The sequence below is a fragment of the Malaclemys terrapin genome, chromosome 15, assembly GCF_027887155.1.
Source record: "Malaclemys terrapin pileata isolate rMalTer1 chromosome 15, rMalTer1.hap1, whole genome shotgun sequence".
Classification (NCBI taxonomy): Eukaryota; Metazoa; Chordata; order Testudines; family Emydidae; genus Malaclemys; species Malaclemys terrapin.
In genome coordinates this window covers 9,237,181-9,261,424 of record NC_071519.1, presented here as the reverse complement: position 1 = coordinate 9,261,424, position 24,244 = coordinate 9,237,181, and the positions used below count along the sequence as shown (strand labels likewise).

General features: G+C 48.5%; 2 protein-coding genes across 2 annotated transcripts in view; both read left to right on the top strand.

Annotated features, from left to right (window-relative positions):
• LOC128823000 (zinc finger protein 883-like) overlaps window positions 1-15,496 on the top strand; it is a 28,404-nt gene extending 12,908 nt beyond the window's left edge. The window contains exons 3-5 of the mRNA XM_054004982.1: window positions 2,065-2,191; window positions 11,759-11,860; window positions 12,268-15,496. Coding sequence (XP_053860957.1) covers window positions 2,065-2,191; window positions 11,759-11,860; window positions 12,268-13,856 — 1,818 coding nt within the window. The 3' untranslated portion in view covers window positions 13,857-15,496. The remainder of the gene's footprint in view (window positions 1-2,064; window positions 2,192-11,758; window positions 11,861-12,267) is intronic.
• Window positions 3,748-6,023, top strand: LOC128823092 (myb/SANT-like DNA-binding domain-containing protein 2). The gene is made up of 2 exons (XM_054005182.1): window positions 3,748-4,509; window positions 5,444-6,023. The coding sequence occupies exons 1-2, from the start codon at window positions 3,960-3,962 to the stop codon at window positions 5,608-5,610; spliced, it is 717 nt and encodes a 238-aa protein (XP_053861157.1). The 5' UTR covers window positions 3,748-3,959; the 3' UTR covers window positions 5,611-6,023.
• Window positions 15,497-24,244: the final 8,748 nt, after the last annotated feature.

Genomic DNA, 24,244 nt, shown 5'->3' with positions numbered 1-24,244 from the left:
ACACAAGCTAGAAATCCCTTTACCCTGGGACCAACACTTCCCCTAGTTCAGTCTTTGTTCCTTAGGTGCTTCCAGGAGGTCTCTTGTCTGGGGAATGAGGCCAAGAGATGATGACACACCCCACCTTATGTAGCTTTTCCATATAGCAGGAACCCTTTGTTCTAAACTAAGTTCCCAGTCCAGTGTGTAGAAAAATACAGGTACCAAAATGGAGTTCAGTGTCATGTTGTCTGGTCACATGTCCTGGCAATGCCCTGCTGAGTCATAGTAGCCATGACTCATAGGCTGGCTGAAACATTCACAGAAAGGCTAAGCTCTTCCACAGTCCATTGTCTTTGTTGATGAGCCATGAGCACTGTCTGGCTTCTTCATTGTTGTACCTGAAAGGCTCGTTGTGGGTGTTACCCAGAGTAAGCACATTTGAAAAACAGATACAGAGTCAATATCCATAACTTCAGTGATCCATGCACACAGGTAGGATAATCATATTCAGCAAATCATAACTTTGCCAATGACACTGCACATGACTCATCTTGTACAAAATGCCTCATAATTATATCCTAATCATATTATAATCCTACCACTATGCTAAATATGGGGTGTAGTGTCTGATAGGTCCTAATTTCAAGGCACAGGAGTTGGGATTGGAACTTCCCCTCTTTGTGGAACAGGAAATAACCCTCCAGCCAGGGCTGGGAAAACTTCCCAGACTCCAGTGCTGGAGCCTGAATCTACTGACACTTCATTAGTTACCACCACCCCCAATCTTTGTGGCAACTGCAAACTTTATCAGTGATGATTTTATATTTTCTTCTAGGTCATTGATAAGAATGTTAAATAGCACAGAGCCAAGAACCATTCCTTACAGGAACCCCCTAGAAATAAATTCACTCAACCATGGTTCCCTATTTACAATCCCAGTTTTTAATCTATTTAAGTATGCCGTGTGTATTTTGTATCTTTCTAGTCAAAATATTGTGCTGAACCAACTCATATGCCTTACAGAAGTCTAGGTATATTACATCAGTACTATTAGCTGCAACCAAACTTTTGATCTCATCCAATAAGGATATCCAGTTAGTTTGATAGGATCTATTGTGTCTAAACCTTTTTAATGGGTACTAATTATATTACCCTCCTTTAATTCTTTATTAATGAAATCCAGTATCGGCTGCTCCATTCTCTTGCCCAGTATCGATTTCAGACTAACACTCTTGTAATTAGCTGCGTCATCTCTTTTATACTTTTTAAATATTGGCACAGCATTAGCTTTATTCCAGTCTTATGGAATTTCCCAGTGTTCCAAGTCCTAATTAAAATCAACATTAACAGTCCACCACGCTCCTCCACCAGGTCTTTCAAAACTCTAGTTATCTGGACCCACTGATTTAACACATCTAACTTTAATAGCTGCTTTTAAACGTCCTCGTGAGTTACTGTTGGAATGGAAAGACTGTCGGCGTCAACATCTTATGATATGAGTTACATCATCTGTTTTTCGCCAAATCCAGGAGAGAAATATTTATTGAACACCTCTTCTGCATTATTTTTGATAATTCTGCCATTTCCATCTAGAAATTTAACACTACCATTGTTAGCATTAATATTGTACTTACTCTACTTTTTAAAACTTCCATCTTATTTTCATTGGTTGATCATTGATTTCTGATAGCTTCCCTTACCAACTTTCTACAATTCTTACCTTCTAACTTATATTCTTTACTACTGACTTCTCCTTTCTTCCATATATTTTATTTGGAAAGTGTTGGGATTCCTATCAGGGAGCTACCAGCAGGGTCCAGAGACAGCCCCATCTCCTATATTAAGCTCTAGCTAGTAGGTATGTGATAAATGTGACGACCCAGCCTCTGTCTGTCAGCTGGGAGACACAAAAGTTCTCTCTTTCTACCCTCTGATGCCTCCTGGCTGCTCTAAGGAAGGTGGGGTGGGACTCTGTTAACATGTGCCCCCTGGAGCTTCCATTTACCTGGTGCTGCTGTTCCGTGAATAGTGGGGTTGTGAGTGGGGTAGCAGGTACTGAGTGTTGGACTCTTTCTTTTTCAGGGGCCAGTGACTCTCGAGGAGGTGGCTGTGTATTTCACCAAGGAGGAATGGGCTCTGCTAGACCCTGTTCAGAGAGCCCTCTATAGGGATGTCATGCAGGAGAACTATGAGACGGTGGTCTTGCTGGGTAAGGAGTCCTGTCCCCTCAGTTATTAGAAGCTGTGGGGTTTCTAAAGAACCTGAGTAGTAATAACTTTATACCTTTATTTGTCATACAAGTTTTGACAAGTTTCCTTGCCCCCCCCCCCCTTTTTTCGCTTTATCTCCCATACCCTAGTATCATTTTTGGACATGTGCCGTTTTGGTGCTGTCAGTCATTTTAAAATTGCATTGAATGTATCCTTATTGGCTATATTAGTAACTACATTAATAACTGTAGCTTTCATGCCTTTTCCTCATTTTAATAGGAAAATATGCTGACTGTAGAATTCTAAATTAAGTAAATAGGTGTATGATTCATGCATGTCTTGTGTGACAGTCAGATGAGCTCCTCTTTTGATAGGAGATGCATCCGAAGAAGTGAAGTTTTTTACCCATGAAAGCTGATGCCCAAATAAATCTGTTAGTCTTTAAGGTGCCACCATTGGACTCCTTGTTGTTTTTGATAGGAGAGCGTATAATGTTGCCATTCAGGACCCCATGGGTGAAGGGAGAACAGAGCCGTGGGAGGGGAGGAGAAGGGGGGAGTAAATAATTCTGGGGTGCCAGGACATGGGGATGGTGTGTGCAGGGTTAGAGCTAAGAAGCAGCAGGGAGGGAGGAGGTAGTGAGAGACCAGGAGGGAACATAGGAAGCTCCCAAGGTGCTGGGAGGTGGGCCCAGCTGAGAGTAATGGGATGAAGGGGAGGGGAGTGTTTAGGAAGGGCACCCAGGAAGTGGGCTGGGTAGGTCAGTGGGAAGGAGGAGAGATTTGGGGATCTAGAGCTGTGGGGGATCCCAGACCTTTAACCCCGAATCCCTACCCAAGCTTTAGAGCTTACACTCCAGTTTTATTTCTGTTCAGTTTCGCTTCATTCTACATTTTCCCTCCCAAATATTGTTATTTTAATTCTTGACCTTCCTCTCCCACTCATTACCCCTGGCCCCATATAACCTCCCCATCTCTATGCACAGCGACCCTGGCCACCGATCCGGAGTCCTTGCTGCATTCCTCCCTCCCATAGCAGGGCCCCTATCCAGGCACAAATGGGCACTTTGTTGGTGATGTCACAGGGTGGTAGTGTAGCCTGTACAATTTTTATACCCATAAGATTACGTATTGGGGTACAACTTGCCCTTGTCCATGGCTACTCAAAGTTAATGGAGGAGATGAAATTTGGTGAAAGACACAGAAATTTGATTTAATACAGACAGTTATAATTTAAATCATAGGCAAGGATCAATACATGTAACGATTAGACTTAGATAAGTATAGTAAAGAGGGTCTTGCACTGTGCATACTTACATGGAGACAAAGATCGAGGGGCAAGGGAGACCATCAGAAGGGAGGCCCTGCTTCAGATTACACTGTCTCAGGCCTGGTCTACACTACGAGTTTAGGTTGAATTTAGCAGCATTAAATCGAATTAAGCCTGGACACGTCCACACGACAAAGCCCTTTTTTCCGACTGAAAGGGCCCTTTAAAACGGTTTCTTTACTCCACCTCCGACAAGGGGATTAGCGCTGAAATCGGACTTTCCGGGTCGGATTTGGGGAGTGTGGACGGAATTTGACGGTATTGGCCTCCGGGAGCTATCCCAGAGTGCTTCATTGTGACCGCTCTGGACAGCACTCTCAACTCAGATGCACTGACCAGGTAGACAGGAAAAGCCCCACAAACTTTTGAATTTCATTTCCTGTTTGCCCAGCGTGGAGAGCACAGGTGACCACACAGAGTTCATCAGCACAGGTAACCATGGAGTCCCAGGATCGCAAAAGAGCTCCAGCATGGACCGAACGGGAGGTACGGGATCTGCTCGCCATATGGGGAGATGAATCAGTGCTATCTGAACTCCGTAGCAGTAAACGAAATAGCAAAATATTAGAAAAAGTCTCCAAGGCCATGAAGAACAGAGGCCATAACAGGGACGCACAGCAGTGCCGCGTGAAAATTAAGGAGCTAAGGCAAGCCTACCACAAAGCCAGAGAGGCAAACAGAAGGTCCGGGGCAGAGCCGCAGACATGCCGCTTCTACTCGGAGCTGCATGCCATGCTAGGGGGTGCAGCCACCACTACCCCAACCGTGTGCTTTGACTCCATCAATGGAGAAGCACACAACAGGGAAGCGGGTTCGGGGTACGAGGAAGATGATGATGAAGACAATGAAGATAGCTCACAGCAAGGAAGTGGAGAAACCGGTTTCCCCAACAGCCAGGATATGTTTATCACCTTGGACCTGGAACCAGTAACCCACGAACTCACCCAAGGCATGCTCCCAGACCCTGAGGGTGCACAAGGGACCTCTGGTGAGTGTTCCTTTGTAAATATTACACATGATTTAAAAGCAAGTGTGTTTAATGATTAATGATTTAATTTGCCCTGGCAATCGCGGCCAGTACAGCTACTGGAAAGTCTGTTAACATGTATGGGGATGAAGCAGAAATCCTCCAGGGACATCTCCAGAAAGCTCTCCTTCATGTACTCCCAAAGCCTTTGCAAAAGGTTTCTGGGGAGGGCTGCCTTATCCTGTCCGCCATGGTAGGACACTTTACCACGCCAGGCCAGTGGCACGTAGTCTGGAATCATTGCATAACAAAGCATGGCAGCGTATGCTCTCGGTGTTTGCTGGCATGCAGACAACATCCATTCCTTATCTCTCTTTGTTATCCTCAGGAGAGTGATATCATTCACGATCACCTGGTTGAAATGGGGTGATTTTTATTAAGGGGACATTCAGAGGTGCCTGTTCCTGCTCGGCTGAACAGAAATATTCCCCGCTGTTAGCCACACGGTGGGGGGAGGGGTGAAGTGATCATCCCAGAGAATTGGGTGTGTGTGTGGGCAGGGGGGTTAGTTGGGTTTGTGCTGCAAGTTAACCCGGAAACCGCAGCCCCTCCTTTTACATTGCAAACCCATTTTAAATGGACAACCCAACGGGTGTTTGGTATGGGAAATAAGGGCGCTGCTGTTTGAAACCATTCCCACATGTTATGAAGGTTAAAAAAGCCAAAAGACTGTGGCTTACCATGGCTGCCTGCAAGCCGAATTCTGTTGCCTGGCACTGCGTGAGTGATCTCTCACACCAAACCGGCAGGCCCTCAATATAAGAGGAAAAATGCAGCCTTGTAATGAAAGCACATGTGCTGTGTAATGTGAACAGAAAAATTTAACGTGAAAGAGTGTACCCATTGTTCTCTAAAATGTGTCTTTTTTAAACACCTTTCCCTTCTCCTCCACTAGGTACAAATGTTTCTCATTCGCAGAGGCGAGGGAAGATTAGAAGGAGAAAACGGTGGACTCGGGATGATATGTTCTCAGAGCTCCAGATGTCCTCCCACGCTGACAGAGCACAGCAGAATGCGTGGAGGCAGTCAGTGTCAGAGTGCAGAAAAGCACAATATGAATGAGAGGAGAGGTGGCGGGCTGAATCGCGGGCTGAAGAGAGCAAGTGGCGGGCTGAAGAGGATAAGTGGCGTCAGCTTGCTGACAGAAGGCAAGAGTTGATGCTCCGGCTGCTGGGGCATCAAACTGATATGCTCCAGTGTATGGTTGAGCTGCAGGAAAGGCAGCAGGAGCAGAGACCGCTGCTACAGCCCCTGTGTAACCAACAGCCCTCTTCCCCAAGTTCCATAGCTTCCTCACCCAGATGCCCAAGAACACGGTGGGGAGGCCTCCGGACACCCAGCCACTCCACCCCAGATGATTTCCCAAGCATCAGAAGGCTGGCCTTCAATAAGAGTTAAAGTTTTAAAGTTTTAAACTGCAGTGTGTCCTTGTCCTTCACTCCTCCCCCACCCCTCCCAGGCTACCTTGGCAGTTATCCCCCTAGTTGTGTGATGAATTAATAAAGAATGCATGAATGTGAAGTAATAATGACTTTATTGCCTCTGCAAGCGGTGATCGAAGGAGGGAGGGGAGGGTAGTTAGCTTACAGGGAAGTAGAGTGAACGGGAGGTGGGGGGGCGGTTCATCAAGGTGAAACAAACAGAGGTTTCACACCGTAGCCTGGCAGTCACAAAACTGGTTTTCAAAGCTTCTCAGATGTGCACCACGCCTTGCTGTACTCTTCTAACTGCCCTGGTGTCTGGCTGTGCGTAATCAGCGGCTAGGCGATTTGCCTCAACCTCCCACCCCGCCATAAATGTCTCCCCCTTACTCTCACAGATATTGTGGAGCGCACAGGAAGCAGCAATAACAATGGGGATATTGGTTTCGCTGAGGTCTATCCGAGTCAGTAAGCTGCGCCAGCGCGCTTTTAAACGTCCAAATGCACATTCCACCACCATTCGGCACTTGCTCAGCCTGTAGTTGAACAGGTCCTGACTACTGTCCAGGCTGCCTGTGTATGGCTTCATGAGCCATGACATTAAGGGGTAGGCTGGGTCCCCAAGGATAACGATAGGCATTTCAACATCCCCAACAGTTATTTTCTGGTCTGGGAAGAAAGTCCCTTCCTGCAGCTTTTGAAACAGACCAGAGTTCCTGAAGACGCGAGCATCATGTACCTTTCCTGGCCATCCCATGTTGATGTTAGTGAAACGTCCTTTTTGATCCACCAGTGCTTGCAGCAGCATTGAAAAGTACCCTTTTCGGTTTATGTACTCGGTGGCTTGGTGCTCCGGTGACAAGATAGGGATATGGGTTCCGTCTATCGCCCTGTCACAGTTAGGGAATCCCATTGCAGCAAAGCCATCCACTATGACCTGCACGTTTCCCGGAGTCACTACCCTTGATATCAGCAGGTCTTTGATTGCGTTGGCTACTTGGATCACAGCAGTCCCCACAGTAGATTTGCCCACCCCAAATTGATTCCCAACTCACCAGTAGCTGTCTGGCATTGCAAGCTTCTGCAATGCTATCGCCACTAGCTTCTCAACTGTGAGGGCTGCTGTCATCCTGGTATTCTGGCGCTTCAAGGCAGGGAAAGCAAGTCACAAAGTTCTATGAAAGTGCCCTTACGCATGTGAAAGTTTCACAGCCACTGGGAATCGTCCCACACCTGCAACACGATGCGGTCCCACCAGTCTGTGCTTGTTTCCCGGGCCCAGAATCGGCGTTCCACGGCATGAACCTGTCCCAGTAACACCATGATTTGCACATTGCTGGGGCCCGTACTTTGTGAGAGGTCTATGTCCATGTCAATTTCTTCATCACTCTCGTCGCCGTGCTGCAATCGCCTCCTTGTCTGGTTTTGCTTTGGCATGTTCTGGCTCTATATATACTCCAGGACATTGCGCGTGGTGTTCATAGTGCTCAAAATTGCCGTGGTGATCTGAGCGTCCTCCATGATCCCAGTGCTATGGCGTCTATGCTGAAAAAATGTGTGAAACTATTGTCTGATGGAGGGAGGGAGGGGCGAGTGATGACATGGCTTACAGGGAATTAAAATCAACAAAGGTGGCTGTGCATCAGTAAGAAACACAAACAACTGTCACACAGAATGGCCCCCCCCCGAAAGATTGAACTCAAAACCCTGAGTTTAGCAGGCCATTGATTTCACGGAGGGAGGGGGAAGCAAATAAATACAGAACAAATCTGGTCCATCTATCTTTTACATCTTAGTCTGGCAGCAGACGGTGCAGCATGACTGATATCCATCGGCATCTTCTGGGTGCTTGGCAGAAGATGCTGCATTACGATTGCTCACCATCATCGTCAAGATGGTGCAATAGGACTGCCGGCAGGACTGAGTCTCCAAGAGACAAAACATGTCTGCCCAGGCGCCTCTGACCGAACTCACTGAGAAGTACGACGATGATGGATACCAATTGTAATACACCATCTACTGCCAAAAGGCAAGGAGCTGCTGCTGTGTAGCAATGCAGTACCACGTCTGCCGGCACCCAGATGACATATGGTGACGGTGAGCTGAGCTGAGCGGGCTCCATGCTTGCCGTGGTATGTCGTCTGCACAGGTAACCCAGGAAAAAAGGCACGAAATGATTGTCTGCCGTTGCTCTCACGGGGGGGGGGGGGGGGAGGGGACGCCTGACGACATGTACCCAGAATCCCCTGAGACACTGTTTTTGCCTCATCAGGCATTGGGATCTCAACCCAGAATTCCAATGGGCGGCAGAGATTGCAGGAACTGTGGGATAGCTACCCACAGTGCAACGCTCCGGAAGTCGACACTAGCCTCGGTACTGTGGACGCGGTCTGCCAACTTAATGCATTTAGAGCATTTTATGTGGGGACACACACAATTGACTGTATAAAAACGATTTCTATAAAACCGGCTTCTATAAATTCGACCTAATTTCGTAGTGTAGACATACCCTCAGGGACCCGACAAAATGAAAAAATGGTCACTAGGAGACGTATTTTATCCACTTTCTTATGGTAATAGGATGGCTATATACCATATCTGCTCCTTTACTCTGATTACAATAATGTCAATAGATGCCCCAACCCATATGTGGCCTTTGGGAAGTCCATAATTAAGCATCAAGCATTAATACTCATGATTTACATCACTTATTTATTAATAATTCCAATATATGAATGTGTCCAACTGCTGAGATACTGCGTAGCAACCTAATTGCTAAAGCCCGCCCCTTCTTTCAGAATCCTGTGGCGTATTGCACCTGTTTGTGGTTACTCATTAGTCTCTCAAAATGAGGGTGCAAAATATCTGACCTGGGATTCTCTCCTTAGGCCTATTCAGGTAAATCCCAGACTTCAGCGTAACTACTCCCACAAAGCCTCAACCTAATATAAGGCCCTTAACTGTGGCAAGCTTAGGCTATGTTTATAGTACCACAGTCAGTCGACCTACGCTGCGCAATTCCAGCTACATGAATAAAGTAGCTGGAGTCAGCATACCTTAGGTCGAGTTACCACAGGGTGTATGCTGCAGGGGGCCGACTTACTTTACTCTTCTCATCTGGGTAGAGTACAGGGGTCGACTGGAGAGTGATCTGCAGTCGATTTAGTGGGTGTTTACTACACCCACTAAATTGACCACATGTGGATTGATCTCAGAGCATCAATCTCGGCTGTAGTTTAGACCTGCCCTTAACAACCCATTTATTTATGATCACCTCCTTGCCCCTCCACGCGTGTTCCAAGCTAATAAGCAATACTCTGATAATGACATTTTACCTCTAGCGAGTATAAAATTGCCCTCAAGACTTGAGACTAGGTCAAAGATCATAAAATCAGGTCGGGGTCAACAGGAGTGAGAGTTTGGAGAGAGTCTTGGCCCCGGTCTCTCCATCTGCAGCAGCCACAAGCTGTCTTTCCTCCAGGCTCCTTGGATCTTTGAGCCTGTCCTTCCTGAGGTTGCGTTACCCAGTTCTTGTTTCTTACATTCTCCTTTTCTGGAAGAATTAGAGGCTGTTGCTCCTGAATTTCAGTGTTTAATTCCCCAGCCATCTCCACACACTGGGGGAGTTTAATTCTCCCTCCCATTACACCTGAGTCACTAGATTTCCTAATTCCCCAGAATGTGCTTTTGTGATGTCACAGTTCTGGGGTAGCTAAGCCTTTGTCCTGCCTCCATGGTTTGCTCAAGAAATGTGCTCTCCTGTATCAGGCCTCTAGCCAGCCCCTCTCTCTGGGTGGGGACCCACATGCCTCTTCTTTTTGACCAGGTTTGAGGATTGCAGCATGTCTTCCACTGTCTTCACTGGACTAACGTCCAGTTCCTGTGCTTTACTTTCTCTCCAAGGGCTGTGAGCAGTGAACAGTCACAGTGAAAGGAAACCAAAGCGTTTTCTACAGCAGCAGGGCTCCAGGGCATTGGCCAATATGGACTATATTGTCTTCTTTGCTTCTCTGTCCTAATCTAAGGACTTTCCAATGCTCAGTTGACTAATAAGCTCTGCTATGTTTTAAAAGTCTGCCCAGTGTCACAGCAAACATTTGCTCTGTGCATTGACTGAGGAACAGTTTCTGACCAGGAGTGTCGTTCAGCTGGACCTGCTGGCAGAGCTCACAGGTTGAAATAGGAGTGTTGAAGCCAGAGGCTCAGTCTCAGGTGTTGAAGCTACATGGCCTATCCTTGTGGAAGAGTGGGAACCCTTGGGGGTGTAGTGCACTCAAGGGGCACCTCCCAAGGACTGTTTAAAAGCCAGGGCATTGCACAGATCCTATGAATCCATGACAGTATGCCAGTGCACCTTCTGTGGAAAAGATATAAAACAAGAAAAGGATCTAAATGTGTATTTACCATCGCCCCCTCATCAGTCCTCGTGGGAATCCCTCCTCAGTTCCAAAGTGTATTAAAACCTTCCTTAAAGGCTTACCTCTTGGTTATCAGGTCATGTCAGTTTTGTTAGCGGGCTTTCCCTTCACCCTCCCACTTGCCTGGTTCTTGTCACGCAGACAGTAAGCAGTAAAATACCGAAGTCCAAAGCACAGAGAATGCAAAGTTTATTGGGGTTAGTTTCCAAGCAGGCATATTCCGAAGCCCTTCACACCAGTCGGGCTTATCTCTATACGCGATAGAGTCTGTTCCCCAGTGTTCCCTTCCCAGCTCTGATGCCACAGAGCCTTGCCTGTGTCCCCATTCCCTGTTCCCTTCCCCCCCCTTAACAAACATGATTCCAATTTCCCTTCCCCCTCCTGTTTGACCCTGTTTATATAATAATATTCTCAGCTATACCTTAACCAGTCATTGTACTGAAATTTAACTAACAATTCTAACATATTGTAACATAATTCTCTAACCAATTATATCTCACTATGTAATTTACTTACACCTAGCAACATTAATTTTACAGCAGACAGAAACAATGAGAGAATCAGACTGATTAACAATGTAAAATTGGTGGCCATAAAGATAAAACAATACAGAAATGAGGGTTTCACAACCACAACCATTGATAAGTGATTTCTTGCCAGACAGGATGCTATCAGACGAAGTTTTCTTTAACCATCTTAAGATCTGTGTCTTTATCTGGTGGTGATGGGCACTATCCGGACAGGATCGTCTTCTTAACAGCCCAATACCACCTTATTTCAGTGTGACTGGTTTGGGAGGTGAGGATGTGACCCTAAGCTTTCCAGCTTATGGCTGTCCCTGCTGCTTAGCCAAAGGCCTTAGACTCTCCTAGTGAGACAAGGCCCAGACAAGAACAAGGCCTCAGACTCTCCTAGTGAGACAAGGCCCAGACACAGGCAGACTGTGATTTTGATTCTTTGTTTTTATACCCCTGTAACTAGCTAAGTAATAAAAATACACCTAAGTTCTTAAAGTATAGGCTTTACAGGCAGGCCTGAATATCTCTGTTCTAACAGTGGGTTCTACCCCTTCCCCCATTCTGTGTCTGTCTTGTCTATTTAGACTGTAAATTCTTCAGGGCATGGGCCATCTACTATTCTGGGTTTGTAATTTGCCTAGCACAATGGGGACCCACTGTTAGTTGGTCCTGAGGTACTAAGGTAATGCATATGATTTATTATAATAATAACTCTCCTGGCACTTTGAGCCAAGGAAGATGGCTTTGGGATGTTACTGCTTAAAAATGAGCTGGGTTAAAACCATGGAATATTCTTTGTGCCAAGTATCCCACAAATTCCACTGACCTCCCTTGTTTTCTTTGCCTGGAGTAGGGTTTCCAGTTTCAAAACCTGATGTGATCTCGCAGCTGGAACGAGGGGAAGAGCCGTGGATCCTGGACCTCCAGGACTCTGAGAAAGAAGAGCTCCTGAGAGGTGAGAAATTGGTTAAACCAACTCAACAACTGTTTGGGAATGCAGGAAACATTTGGGATGCCTACAAAGACCCTGTGAGCTCTCCAAGTTTAGGATTGTTCCCTGCAGATGTGGAATCATTGTGGCAGATGTCACTCATGGCTTCCCTCCTATTCTGACTGACAACTGGCAGCAGATCCCTCCCTGATCTCACTTTTCCCTGAGTGTGCTGGTGAGATGTGGACCAAAACTGATCCCTTCCTTTCTCCTCTGGGGAAGGGTTTGGGGAAAATCAGTTCCTGATAGGTTTGATCTCTCCAACACGTATTTTGATTTGTTTATACCCTTTTCCACTCCTCTCTCTGAGATTTCCTTTCTCTCCGGTGCAGGGAATGACCTATGTCTGGATTCTCTGTGTCTCCTATCAGGTGATGGGATAGTGAGTGAGAATGAGGACGAAAAGCCCCAGCAGGAAGATGCTGAGCAAGTAGAACCACATGGAACATTATCAGGAAGATCCAAAGGGAATGTTTCCGGGAGTTGTGAACTCCCAGAAAAAGCAAAAGCCTGTGAGAGTCAGCACAGGCCAGAGGGAAACTTCAGTAGCCACTCAAACCTTATTGGAAATGAGAGAATCAACTTGGAAGAGACACACTATGCATGCGATGAGTGTGGGAAAAGCTTCAATGGGAACGCTGCCCTTATCACACATCACACAATCTACATGGGTGAGAAACCTTATGGATACTCTGAGTGTGGGAAACGCTTCATTGATAGTTCAACCTTCATCTCACATCGGCGAATCCACACAGAAGAAGCGCCCCACATATGCTCTGAGTGTGGGAAATGCTTCAATCAGAGCTCTGCCCTGAGCACACATAGGAGAATCCACACAGGAGAGACGCCCTACACGTGTTCTGAGTGCGGGAAAAACTTCAGTTGGAGCTCACACCTTATCTCACATTGGAGAATCCACACAGGTGAGAAAGCGTATGCATGCTCTGAGTGCGGGAAAAGCTTCAATCAGAGCTCTGCCCTTATCACACATCAGAGAATCCACACAGGGGACACGCCCTACACATGCTCTGAGTGCGGGAAAAGCTTCAGTCGGAGCTCACACCTTATCAGACATCAGAGAATCCACACAGGAGAGAGGCCCTACACATGCTCTGAGTGCGGGAAAAGCTTCAGTCGGAGCTCACACCTTATCAGACATCAGAGAATCCACACAGGAGAGACACCCTACACATGCTCTGAGTGTGGGAAAAGCTTCAGTCGGAGCTCACACCTTATCAGACATTGTAGAATCCACACAGGAGAGATGCCCTACACGTGCTCTGAGTGCGGGAAAAGCTTCAATCAGAGCTCTGCCCTTATCACACATCAGAGAATCCACACAGGGGACATGCCCTACACATGCTCTGAGTGCGGGAAAAGCTTCAGTCGGAGCTCACACCTTATCAGACATCAGAGAATCCACACGGGAGAGAGGCCCTACACATGCTCTGAGTGCGGGAAAAGCTTCAGTCGGAGCTCACACCTTATCAGACATCAGAGAATCCACACAGGAGAGACACCCTACACGTGCTCTGAGTGTGGGAAAAGCTTCAGTCGGAGCTCACACCTTATCAGACATCAGAGAATCCACACAGGAGAGATGCCCTACACATGCTCTGAGTGCGGGAAAAGCTTCAATCAGAGCTCTACCCTTATCACACATCAGAGAATCCACACAGGAGAGAGGCCCTACACATGCACCGAGTGTGGGAAAAGCTTCAATCGGCGCTCAAACCTTATCATACATCAGAGAATGCACACAGGAGAGAAGCCCTACACATGCTCTGAGTGCGGGAAAAGCTTCAATCACAGCTCTGCCCTGAGCGCACATAGGAGAATCCACACAGGAGAGAGGCCCCACCCATGCTCTGAGTGCGGGAAAATCTTCAGTCAGAGCTCACACCTTATCACACATCAGATAATCCACATGGGCGAGAACTGTAATAAATCCCTTGACTAGGGCTGGCCAAAGGGTATGTCTACACTACGGGATTAATCCAAATTTACAGAATTTGAATTTTGGAAACAGATTGTATAAAGTTGAATGTATGCGGCCACACTAAGCACATTAATTCGGCGGTGTGCGTCCATGTACCGGGGCTGGCGTCGATTTCCGGAGCGTTGCACTGTGGGTAGTTATCCCATAGCTATCCCATAGTTCCCGCAGTCTCCCCCGCCCATTGGAATTCTGAGTTGAGATCCCAGTGCCTGATGGGGCAAAAAACATTGTCGCAGGTTGTTCTGGGTACAGCCTCACCCCTTCCTCCATGAAAGCAACGGCAGACAACCGTTTTGCGCCTTTTTTCCTGGGTGAACACAGCAGATGCCATACCACGGCAAGCACGGAGTCCGCTCAGCTCAAGACAGCAGTCATGAATATTGTAAACACCTCGCGCATTATCGTGCAGTTTAGGCTGAACCAGGACCAGAAAAACGAGGCAAGGAGGAGGCAGCGACGGCAGCGCGGCGACAAGAGTGATATGGACTTGGACATATCTCAAACCGTGGGTCCCGGCGCTTTGGAGATCATGTTGTTGATGGGGCAGGTTCTATCCGTGGAACGCCGATTCTGGGACCGGGAAACAAGCATAGACTGCTGGGACCGCATAGTGTTGCAGGTGTGGGACGATTCCCAGTGGCTGCGAAACTTTCGCATGCGTAAGGGCACTTTCATGGAACTTTGTGACTTGCTTTCCCCTGCCCTGAAGCACCAGAATACCAGGATGAGAGCAGCCCTCACAGTTGAGAAGCGCGTTGCGATAGCCCTGTGGAAGCTTGCAATGGGTAAAAGGACTACTAGAGCCTCCCCGGGGATAGTGCTTGGGGTGTGCTATAGACCGCCGGGATCGACCCAGGATATGGATAAGGAACTATTTAATGTATTAAGGGAAGTAAATACTAATAGAAACTGTGTAATTATGGGGGACTTTAACTTCCCGGATATAGATTGGGGAACAAACGCTAGTAGCAATAATAGGGCTCAGATGTTCCTAGATGTGCTTGCTGATCAATTCCTTCATCAAGTGGTAGCTGAACCGACGAGGGGGGAGGCCATTTTAGATTTGATTCTGGTGACTAGTGAGGACCTCGTTGAGGAAGTGGTAGTGGGGGACAACTTGGGCTCCAGTGATCATGAGCTAATTCGGTTTAAACTAAATGGAAGGAGTAACAGAATTAAGTCAAAGACTAGGGTTTATAATTTTAAAAAGGCCAATTTTAACAAATTAAGGGGACTGGTAAGGGAAGTGGATTGGGCAAACGTATTAATGGATCTAAAGGCAGAAGAAGCCTGGGATTACTTTAAGTTAAAGATGCATGAGCTGTCAGAGGCCTGTATCCCCAAAAAGGGAAAAAGATTACTAAGCAAAAGATTTAGACCGAGCTGGATAAGCGACCGACTCAAAGGAGCGATTAGGAAAAAACAGAAAGCATACAAAGAGTGGAAGAGGGGAGGGATCAGTAAGGAAACTTACCTTAGTGAAGTCAGAGAATGTAGAGATAGAGTGAGAAAGGCCAAAGGCCGTGTAGAGTTGGACCTAGCGAGGGGAATTAAAAGCAATAGTAAAAGGTTTTACAGCCATATAAAGTTGATCAATGACAGATTTCTGAAACTCCTTTTCTGTTCGTAATCACAGGAGATCTCAATCATTTTTTCTTTTTCCTCAGTATTCAATATCTGTGATGAGAAAGTGGTATCATCAAAAGGGTTGTGAATCCAGTCATTATCACCTGATATAGCTGGAAAGTAATCCCTGAAAGTTGTGCAAAGTCCTTTTTAGGTGTGCAGTTATATTGGTTTTAGTGCACTGATCCAACTGAAGTTTGTGTTCTGCCAGGAAGTCATGAAGATTACTGAAACACTGTTTGATTGTTTTCCAAACAACTTTCCCAGAACTGCAACTTCTTTTTCATGGATTCAACTCGGTCTTGCACATTGAAAACTGTTATATTGAGACCTTGAAGAGAGAAATTTAGGTCATTAATTCTTGAGAAAATATCTGCTAAATAAGCTAGGCTCTGGAGCCAGACATTATTTTCCATACAGCTGGCAAGGTGGAAAGGGTGGCTGTTGAAAAAAACTAGGATTTCCGTTCTAAGCTCAAACAAGCGCACCAGGATTTTGCCCTGTGAGAGCCATCTAACTTCAGTATGGGTCAACAGACAACCGTGTATACTACCCATTTCTTCACAAAGTATGTGAAATGTTCTAGAATTTGTTGGCCGTGATTTTATGAAATTCACCATTTTCCCTGCATTGTCCAGCACTTCCTGCAGTCCCTCAGGCATGCGTTTTGTTGTGAGGGCTTGTCTATAGATGATGCAATGAGTCCGAGAGACTTTTGATGCAACATTTTTTGTTCAAGCTACAAATCCAGGATACTTCCCCGTCATTGATGTGGCCCCATCAGTGCAGATGCCTCGGCAATGAGACCAATCTATTTCTTTTTCTTGAAAATATGCATCAGTCAGATTGAAGATATTTTCTCCAGTTGTACGTTCTTCCAATGGTTGGCAAAACAACAAGTCTTCTTCAACCAGACCTTCATTCACATAATGTACAAACAGTAACAAAATAGCTAGCCCTAGCCTTTGTGATGTCCTACCCCCAACTCCTTCCCGGGGGTTTGCCAAGGTCACCTATGGATCTTCTCTTTGTGTCTCTGAATGCTCTACAGGGCTGCATAAGCTGCAGCAAGTTTGTGGTCTTGGGTTTGATCTTGAGAAACAGGATTATAGGTGAGGCAGAGATCAAAGGGTCTCACGCCTGACAGCCAGCAAACGTGCAGGTCACGGGCAATGAGCCCAGGAGAACCGGTAAATGTGATGCATGAATGAGCCCAAACTAGAAGGTCTCTTGTTGGCCTCAAAGGGTGGTTGCTCAAAGGGAGCTGTTTGGTGTGATGACTCGACTAGCTTGGGGAGTCCTTGCACTGGAGGGGATGCGGGGGTTAATATGTGGTTGGGAGAATTCCGCATCCATAAAATCTCACCCCTGGGTTTGTAATGTCAGGCTGCAGCAAACAAGTCCCTCTATGTGTGAAGGGAGGGGCTGTGAGGGGAGGGCTATGGGGTGTCAGTGTGAGGGGGAGGGTCCATGGGGGTGTCAGTGTGAGGGGGAGGGCTACGGAGTGTCTCTGTGAGGGGGAGGGGCTATGAGGATATAGTCACCTGCAGGCAGCAAGACCCCCCTGACACGGGAGTTGAACTGCCCCCTTCCCCCACTAGTGCTTTGGGGGGCCCTAGGGCCCAGCATGGAGCTGCTGTCCCTACAGGGTCCCTGGGAGTCACAAAGGGGTGACGTGAAGTTACTGCCCTGTCTGTCCTGGGGTGGGGGACTGGAGCCCCCAGAACAGCACAGGGGCCCCCACAAAGTTAAGTTGCTTCAAATTCAGCCCCAGGCAGTCAGGATCAGATTTCAGCTTTCTGCCCCGAGCCCCAGTGAGTCTAACACCGGCCCTGCTTTCTGGGTTATTTTGGTGGGTCCCCCCAAAACCCGCTCACTGCCCCCTCAACCGGGGACCCCTGGTTGAGAACCATTGCCTGGGAACTCTGTTTAGCAGGAGGGAGCAAAGCTGCTGCCTTTCCTGATGGCTGAACACAGGCCCTGAGAGTGGGATATCCAGGCAATGCCAGTGACACCAGGACAGCTCCCCGAGCAGCTGCCTGGCCTCAGGGACGGTCTGAGCCTGCAGGGCCCCTGGGGGACAATGAAGTAGCTGGGTCAGGCTGGGCACCTTGATTCCCAGAGAACAGCCCTGGCTCCCTGCTCAGCAGCAAAGAATTAGTGGTGGTGAAGTCCATTAATGGCTATTAGCCAGGATGGGTAAGGAATGGTGTCCCTAGCCTCTCTTTGTCAGAGGATGGAGCCATGGGTGGAAGGTTGGGAGGGATGAAAGAGGGTTGGGCCGCAGGCAGAAAGGGTGAGGATTTGGTATCACTAGCCCCTGCTTAGCGAGTAGGGTTCAGTTTAGGGCAGTGGTCCCCAAAATGTGTGGCATGCTCCTAGGGGTACAGAGGAATGTTCATGGGGGCACCTCAGGGGCTGAGCCAGCCCCCATGGAGAGCAGGGAGGGAGCACCACTCTGCCCCCAGGCTCCCAGCCTGGCCTCGGTCCCCTTACCCCATCCACACCCCTCTCCCCGGCAAGCCATGGCCCCACTTCCAGCCCCAGTTCTAGACCATGGCTGCTGAGGGGCTGCAGACATGGATAAGAGGGCACAATATGAAAAGTTTGGGGACCACTGGTTTTGGGTGACACCCTCCATCACTTCTATGCAGTCCAATAAAATGTATTCCTCACCCCTCAAGCAGGATGGACTAGTTGTGTTCTCTTGCCCTTTACTCATAACACTGGAAGAGAACTCAAGAGATCATTTAGTCCAACCCCCTGCTCAAAGGAGGACCAACCCCCAACTAAATCCCCAAATTGCCCTCTCAAGGATTGAGCTCACAACCCTGAGTTTAGCAGATGACTGCTCAAACCACTGAGCTATCTCTCCCCTTTATTATCCAGCAATTATAATAACATTTAATAGTACTCATGTGATTTGTAACCCAACATCAGCCAAAACTGGTCCTTTTGGCAAAACCGCCCCATCATGCTGCGTAGCTAGGCAGAGTAGGCGGTCTATGCAAACATGGTCTGTTCCTGAAGTCTTTCCCCCGGCTTATCACTAGATGTGAGGGGGGAGCTCGTTCAGACCCTGCTTACACTTAGTATTTAAAAATTCCTTATTGTCCCTACCTCTACAGACCTCAGATTTCTCCTCCTGTCCTTTACTTGACAACTCAGATGGGGTGGCCAAGTGGTTAAGGAGCTGAACTGCTAATCCATTGTGCTCTGCACATGTGGGTTCAAATTTCATCAGAGGCATTTGGTCTTCTCTCTTCCTTTACAAACAACCATCTTCCCCCTTTGGTACAATCACAGAGCAAACCATGTTGCTTCCTGCAAACAAAAACCATCTCAGGAACTCAGACCCCCCACACTGCTTAAAATAAAATGTCTAAATACCAGATTTCTAAAAGAATTCTCTAGTCCTGGATTTGTTAGTTTTTATCTCAAAAGGTAACCTCCTCATCATCTCCCCTAAACACCCCAGGACCTCCATAAATTATTAAAATGCCCCAGTCCTCAGCAAGGCCATGACAGTGACCCACGGCGAGAGTGTCTAGGCCAAGCTGTTCTGAAGGAGGCAAATCAAACATTCTCTCTCTGCTTCCCTTAGCAAGGTTTGACGGGAAAACAAAATCCCCCAAACTGAAGATTTTCTGTTGAAAAACCAATACTAGTCTGCTTGGGGACTTTGATTTGAATGTATTATTATTATTCTCTTCTAATTTCTGAATTATCTCAGTTCAGTCTTTGTGCTCCAGGTGTCTTTCCAGGTGTCGATTTGTGGGGGAAAGAGGCCAGGTCATGATGTGTCTTCCCTCTTTCATAGTTTCTTCCAACTTGCTAGGAAGCTGTTTTGTTACAATGTGAGTCAAGCAGTGTCCATTATCTCCGGGCTATCTCGGAGAAGTCTGCATTGTACACGGCTCCTGGGATAGTCCTTGGGAGCGTGGATACCTTCAATGGGCCAGCAGCGAGTCTGGCTCCTCCATTGTGGCACCGGAAAGGCTGGTTGTGAGCATTTCCCAACTTCGTAACATAGTTCAGTAAGGCACACAGAGCAAAACTTCATCACGTCCCAAACAAGGCGAGCACACACCATCCAACAAGATATTAATGTTCAACAGATCACGGCTTTTGAACTGATACCTTACCAGGCAGACTTTGTACAACCATATCATCATTATATGACAGTGGTGAGTAGGGGGCTGCTTTGCACACAGCTGGGCTGACATTGCAAAGGAGACGTACCCGCAGAGTCCATCTCTCCCGGGATAAAGATTGCAGCAGGGCTGGCCTGGGTCATAGGATTGGGCTCCTGGAGCTAAAGCTGTGGGGCTCAAAACTGTGGTGCAGATACGTGTGTTCCTGCTGGGTTCGGAGACCCTGCCCCCTCGTGGGTCTCAGCAGCTGGGCTCAAGCCGTACGTGTGCACTGTCCTTGTACAGCCCTGCAGCCCCGGCCCCACAAGCCTGAGCCAGCTGCCCCAGGCTTGGAGACAGGTGCCCCGGGGGTGTTAATTGCAGTGTAGACATAACGTGAGGGTACGTCTACGCGGTGACGAACCCCCGCGGCTGGCCCGTGTCCGCCGAAACCGGCTTTGCCTCCTTCTGCTCCTTGTTCCCCGGGACGGGACGATCTGCACAGAGAGGCTGCAGCCGGTGGGTCTGGGCAGGTCCATGGTCTGGGAATCCCCCCCCATCTCCCCCTTCCTGGTCCCTTCTCCCCCCTTCCCCACTCCCAGTCCCGTCTCCCCCCTGTCCTGTGTCCCCCCCGGTCCCGTCTCCCCCAGGTCCTGTGTCCCCCCATCTCCCCCCTGGTCCCCTCTCTGCCATCTCCTCCCTTCCCTCCTCCCCGTCCCATCTCCCCCTTCCCTTCCCCCGGTCCCAGCTCCCCCCCATCTCTCCCCTTCCCCCCCCGGTCCCGTCTGCCCCCATCTCTCCCCTTCACCCCCGTCCTGTCTCCCCCTTTCCCCGCCCCCCCATCTCCCCCCAGCAAGGCGGGGCTAATGACGGGCCCCACCCCCAACGCAGACACCGGGGGAGGGGGAGGGAGAGGGGCAGGCCCCGCGTGGGGCGGACACGCTCCTGCCGGGGGGAGGGGCTGGGCCCGGTTCACCCCCCTGCTTTAGGGGGGGGGCCGCGCTCCCCACGGCCGGAGCAGGGCGGGGCCGGGAGCGGCAGGAGGGGCCCGGAGCGCGGGGGGGGGATAAGGGGCGGGGCAGTGGAGAACCCCGCCCCCAACCGGGGGCAGCGCCGCCTCCCAGCCCCCCCGCGCGCGCCGCGCTCCAACGGCCCTAACGGCCGCAACCGTCACGTGTCTTCCCCCCACCCCCCGTGCGGCGCCCCACGGGGTGCGTCACTTCCGGGGCCGCTGCGGGGGAGCTCCGGGACCGCGGGAGAGCCGGTAAGAGCCGAGCGGGTGCGGGGAGGGGCGCCCGGCCCCGGCCCGAGACCCAGACACCCCCGCCCTGGGCCAGCCCGGAAGCTGCGGTGGGTCCCGGTGCGGCATCCGTGGCGATGGGAGGGTCAGTGGGCGGGAAACCGCCGAAGGAGAAAAGTGTGTGTGTGTGTCTCTGTGTGTTGCACCTGCTCATCCCCCACTGCTGCCCCCCTCCCTGCTCCAGGGACCTTCCCCCCCCGGCTCCCTGCGGCCCGTGTGAAGGGGGGGAGGGGAACCGTCACTGTCTGTGTGTGTTGGACAGTCACATAAAATCCCTTCAACCTGCCCCCTCCCCCTCTTCCTCCCCTCATTTCATAGCCACAGAAACTCCCCCCACCCCCATCTGGGGGTTTGTCTCTCCTGTTACCAAATGCGGAGTTTGTGACCCATTTTCCCCACAACTCTCAAGATGGATATAAAATATCCTAAAATCCCCCCCTCCTCCCCTGGCCACTTTCTCTCTCGTTGTCTAGTTCTACTTGAATGGGCCCTGAGAGTTGGGCCCTGTCTCTCTAATGATAAACCACGAACCACAGCTCAGATTTACCCCTTTGCTCCGGTTCTTCAGCGTGACTAAACATTTATTGCAAATGTTGCCTCTTTCCTCTCTGTTCATTTATCAAGTAGTGATGGGAAAAACTCAGATTTTACTTCTGATCAACGACTGACACATGCTATGAAGTGTAGGGTTTTTTTGGGAGGGAGGGTGGGTTGTTTTTTTTCCTGAATTGCCTAACATTATGTTGTGGTGGGGATTTTTCTGTATGTTGTCTTTTTATACCTATATATTGCATAGCATCCTAGACATGTAGGGCTGCTCAGGATCTCAAGCTGTTAGCAAGTTCAGCTCTCTCTGCTGAGGCAGGACCCAGTATATGTAGATTATCTCTGACAGAGGTTTGTCCTACCTGTTCTTAAAAACTTCCAGGGAAAGAGACTCCAGCAACTAGGGATTTATCCAGTGAAGTGGGTGACTTTGAGCCAGACACTGAAAGATCCTTGTGCCTTAGTTTCCACACTGGCCACAGGAGGTTACGAGTACTCCCTCCCCAGACTCCTGGGTGCAGCCAGGGATAATTTAGTGGTTTATGGGAGTTAGAAGAGGAAAATTCATTAAGGACGATGATCTTTGTGTGTTTATTATTAAATCCCCAGACACCCACCAATCCCCGTCCTTCTTCCGATGAGCTATAAATATCTATGATCCTATAGTGAGTTTCTGCCCTTCCCCACTTTATATAGCAGCACTTTTAAGAACAGGCCAGGGAAACCTGTAAATACTTTGAACCAAATTCCGGAAGCTGCTGGGCATGCACAAGTTAAAATGAAAACAAGGTTCCGTCTCTCCAAGGACCTGGCCCCTGTTGCAAAATTATAGACACTCCCCAGAAATCTGAAACGGCCACTGCATAACTGATAGAATGTTACTGATCTATTGACTTATGGGAATTACCAATAAAAGAAACACCCCAGTGAAGGTGATACCATGAGGGAAAGATCTCATGTGTCTTTACAAACTGGTATAATCTAATCTGGAACTTTATACAGTAAAATGCCTTATTCGTAGCCCTATGGCGATTGCCTGTATCCTGTAGGGACCTTAATTCTGCCCAGTCCTAGCTGCTTCTGTCATTGCTCACATGGGTCAGAATTAGGATTACATTGGTGTGCACCTTATCTCTGCATTTCCTGACTATTACAAGTTTGAGTTTTGCTGATCTCTCTTCTGGAGGGGCACCAGACAGCTCCGGGCAACCTTAAATCCTGCCTTCATAAAGTTTTTTGTAAGTGAATTTCCTAGCTGTTTGCCCAGAGCAATGTTGGCGGGAGGAGTTAGCAGCCCTATAGGCAGTTGCCATGGAGTTTTTATAGTATGTTGGGGGGCCTCAGAAAGAAAAAGGTTGAGAACCCCTGGAGTAAGGGACCATCTGTCACAAAGGTGAGCTCACCTGTGTAGTGGGATATGTGGGATGACCCAAAGGGACGGTCTGTGATTCCATGTTAATGCTGTTACAGTGCCTGAAGCGTTTACAGTGGATACTTGGTTGGTGAAATCTATATATAGACCTCACAACCAATTTGGGGTTTGTTCCCTGCTTCTTCCCAGTCTGCCTGAGGCTGGAGCTCATGCCCTCGAGTCACTGAAGACAGCGTTACAGAGACTTACGGGCACAACGCCACCAGCAGCAATTGGCAGCAATGCAGAGCAGGCTTTACAGTGACACACTGTGGGCCAAATGGTCCATGGACTCAAATTGCCTAGGGAGGTTGTGGAATCTCCGTCTCTGGAGATATTTAAGAGCAGGTTAGATAAATGTCTATCAGGGATGGTCTAGACAGTATTTGGTCCTGCCATGCGGGCAGGGGACTGGACTCGATGACCTCTCGAGGTCCCTTCCAGTCCTATAATCTATGAATCTATGTGGGCCACAATACTGGCTTTCTGCATCCAAAAGCCAGGGCTGGCGTTAGGAGGTAGCAACCAGGGCAACTGCCTGGGACCCAATGCCACAGGGGCCCCCACAAAACTACATTGCTTAGGCTTTGGCTTTAGCTCCTTGTGTTGGGGCTCAGGGCCCTGGACTTCAGCCCCATGCGCTGGGACTTCAGCTTTCTGCCCTGGGTCTCGGCAAGTCTAATGCTGGCCTTGCTTGGCAGCCCCCCTGATAACTGCTCGTGGCCCCCCAGCGGGCTCCAGACCCCTGGTTGAGAACCACTGCCTTACACCACGAATCACAGCAATGTTCAGGTTACTGCCAGTCCCAAAGGATCAGTCACTTCCTGAGGTCAATTGAATCTTAGATTTCCCACAAAGACAACACTTGTAGCCAGTCCTGTCATAACCTGTATTGAGATTTATTTAAAACAAAATGAGAATAGTTTACAAAGTTAAAGCAGAGGCAGACGAGTTACAGTCTTCAATTTCAAAAGGCAATGGAAGCTTCTATTACAGGGGTCGGCAACCTTTCAGAAGTGATGTGCCGAGTCTTCATTTAGTCACTCTAATTTAAGGTTTTGGGTGCCAATAATCCATTTTAACGTTTTTAGAAGGTCTCTTTCTATAAGTCTATAATATATAACTAAACTATTGTTGTATGTAAAGTAATGACAGTTTTTAAAATGTTTAAGAAGCTTCATTTAAAATTAAATGAAAATGCAGAGGCCCCCGGACCGGTGGCCAGGACCCGGGCAGTGTGAGTGCCATTGAAAATCAGCTTGCATGCCGCCTTTGGCACACGTGCCATAGGTTGTCTACCTATGTTCTATAATAAGCAAGCTCTACATATTCT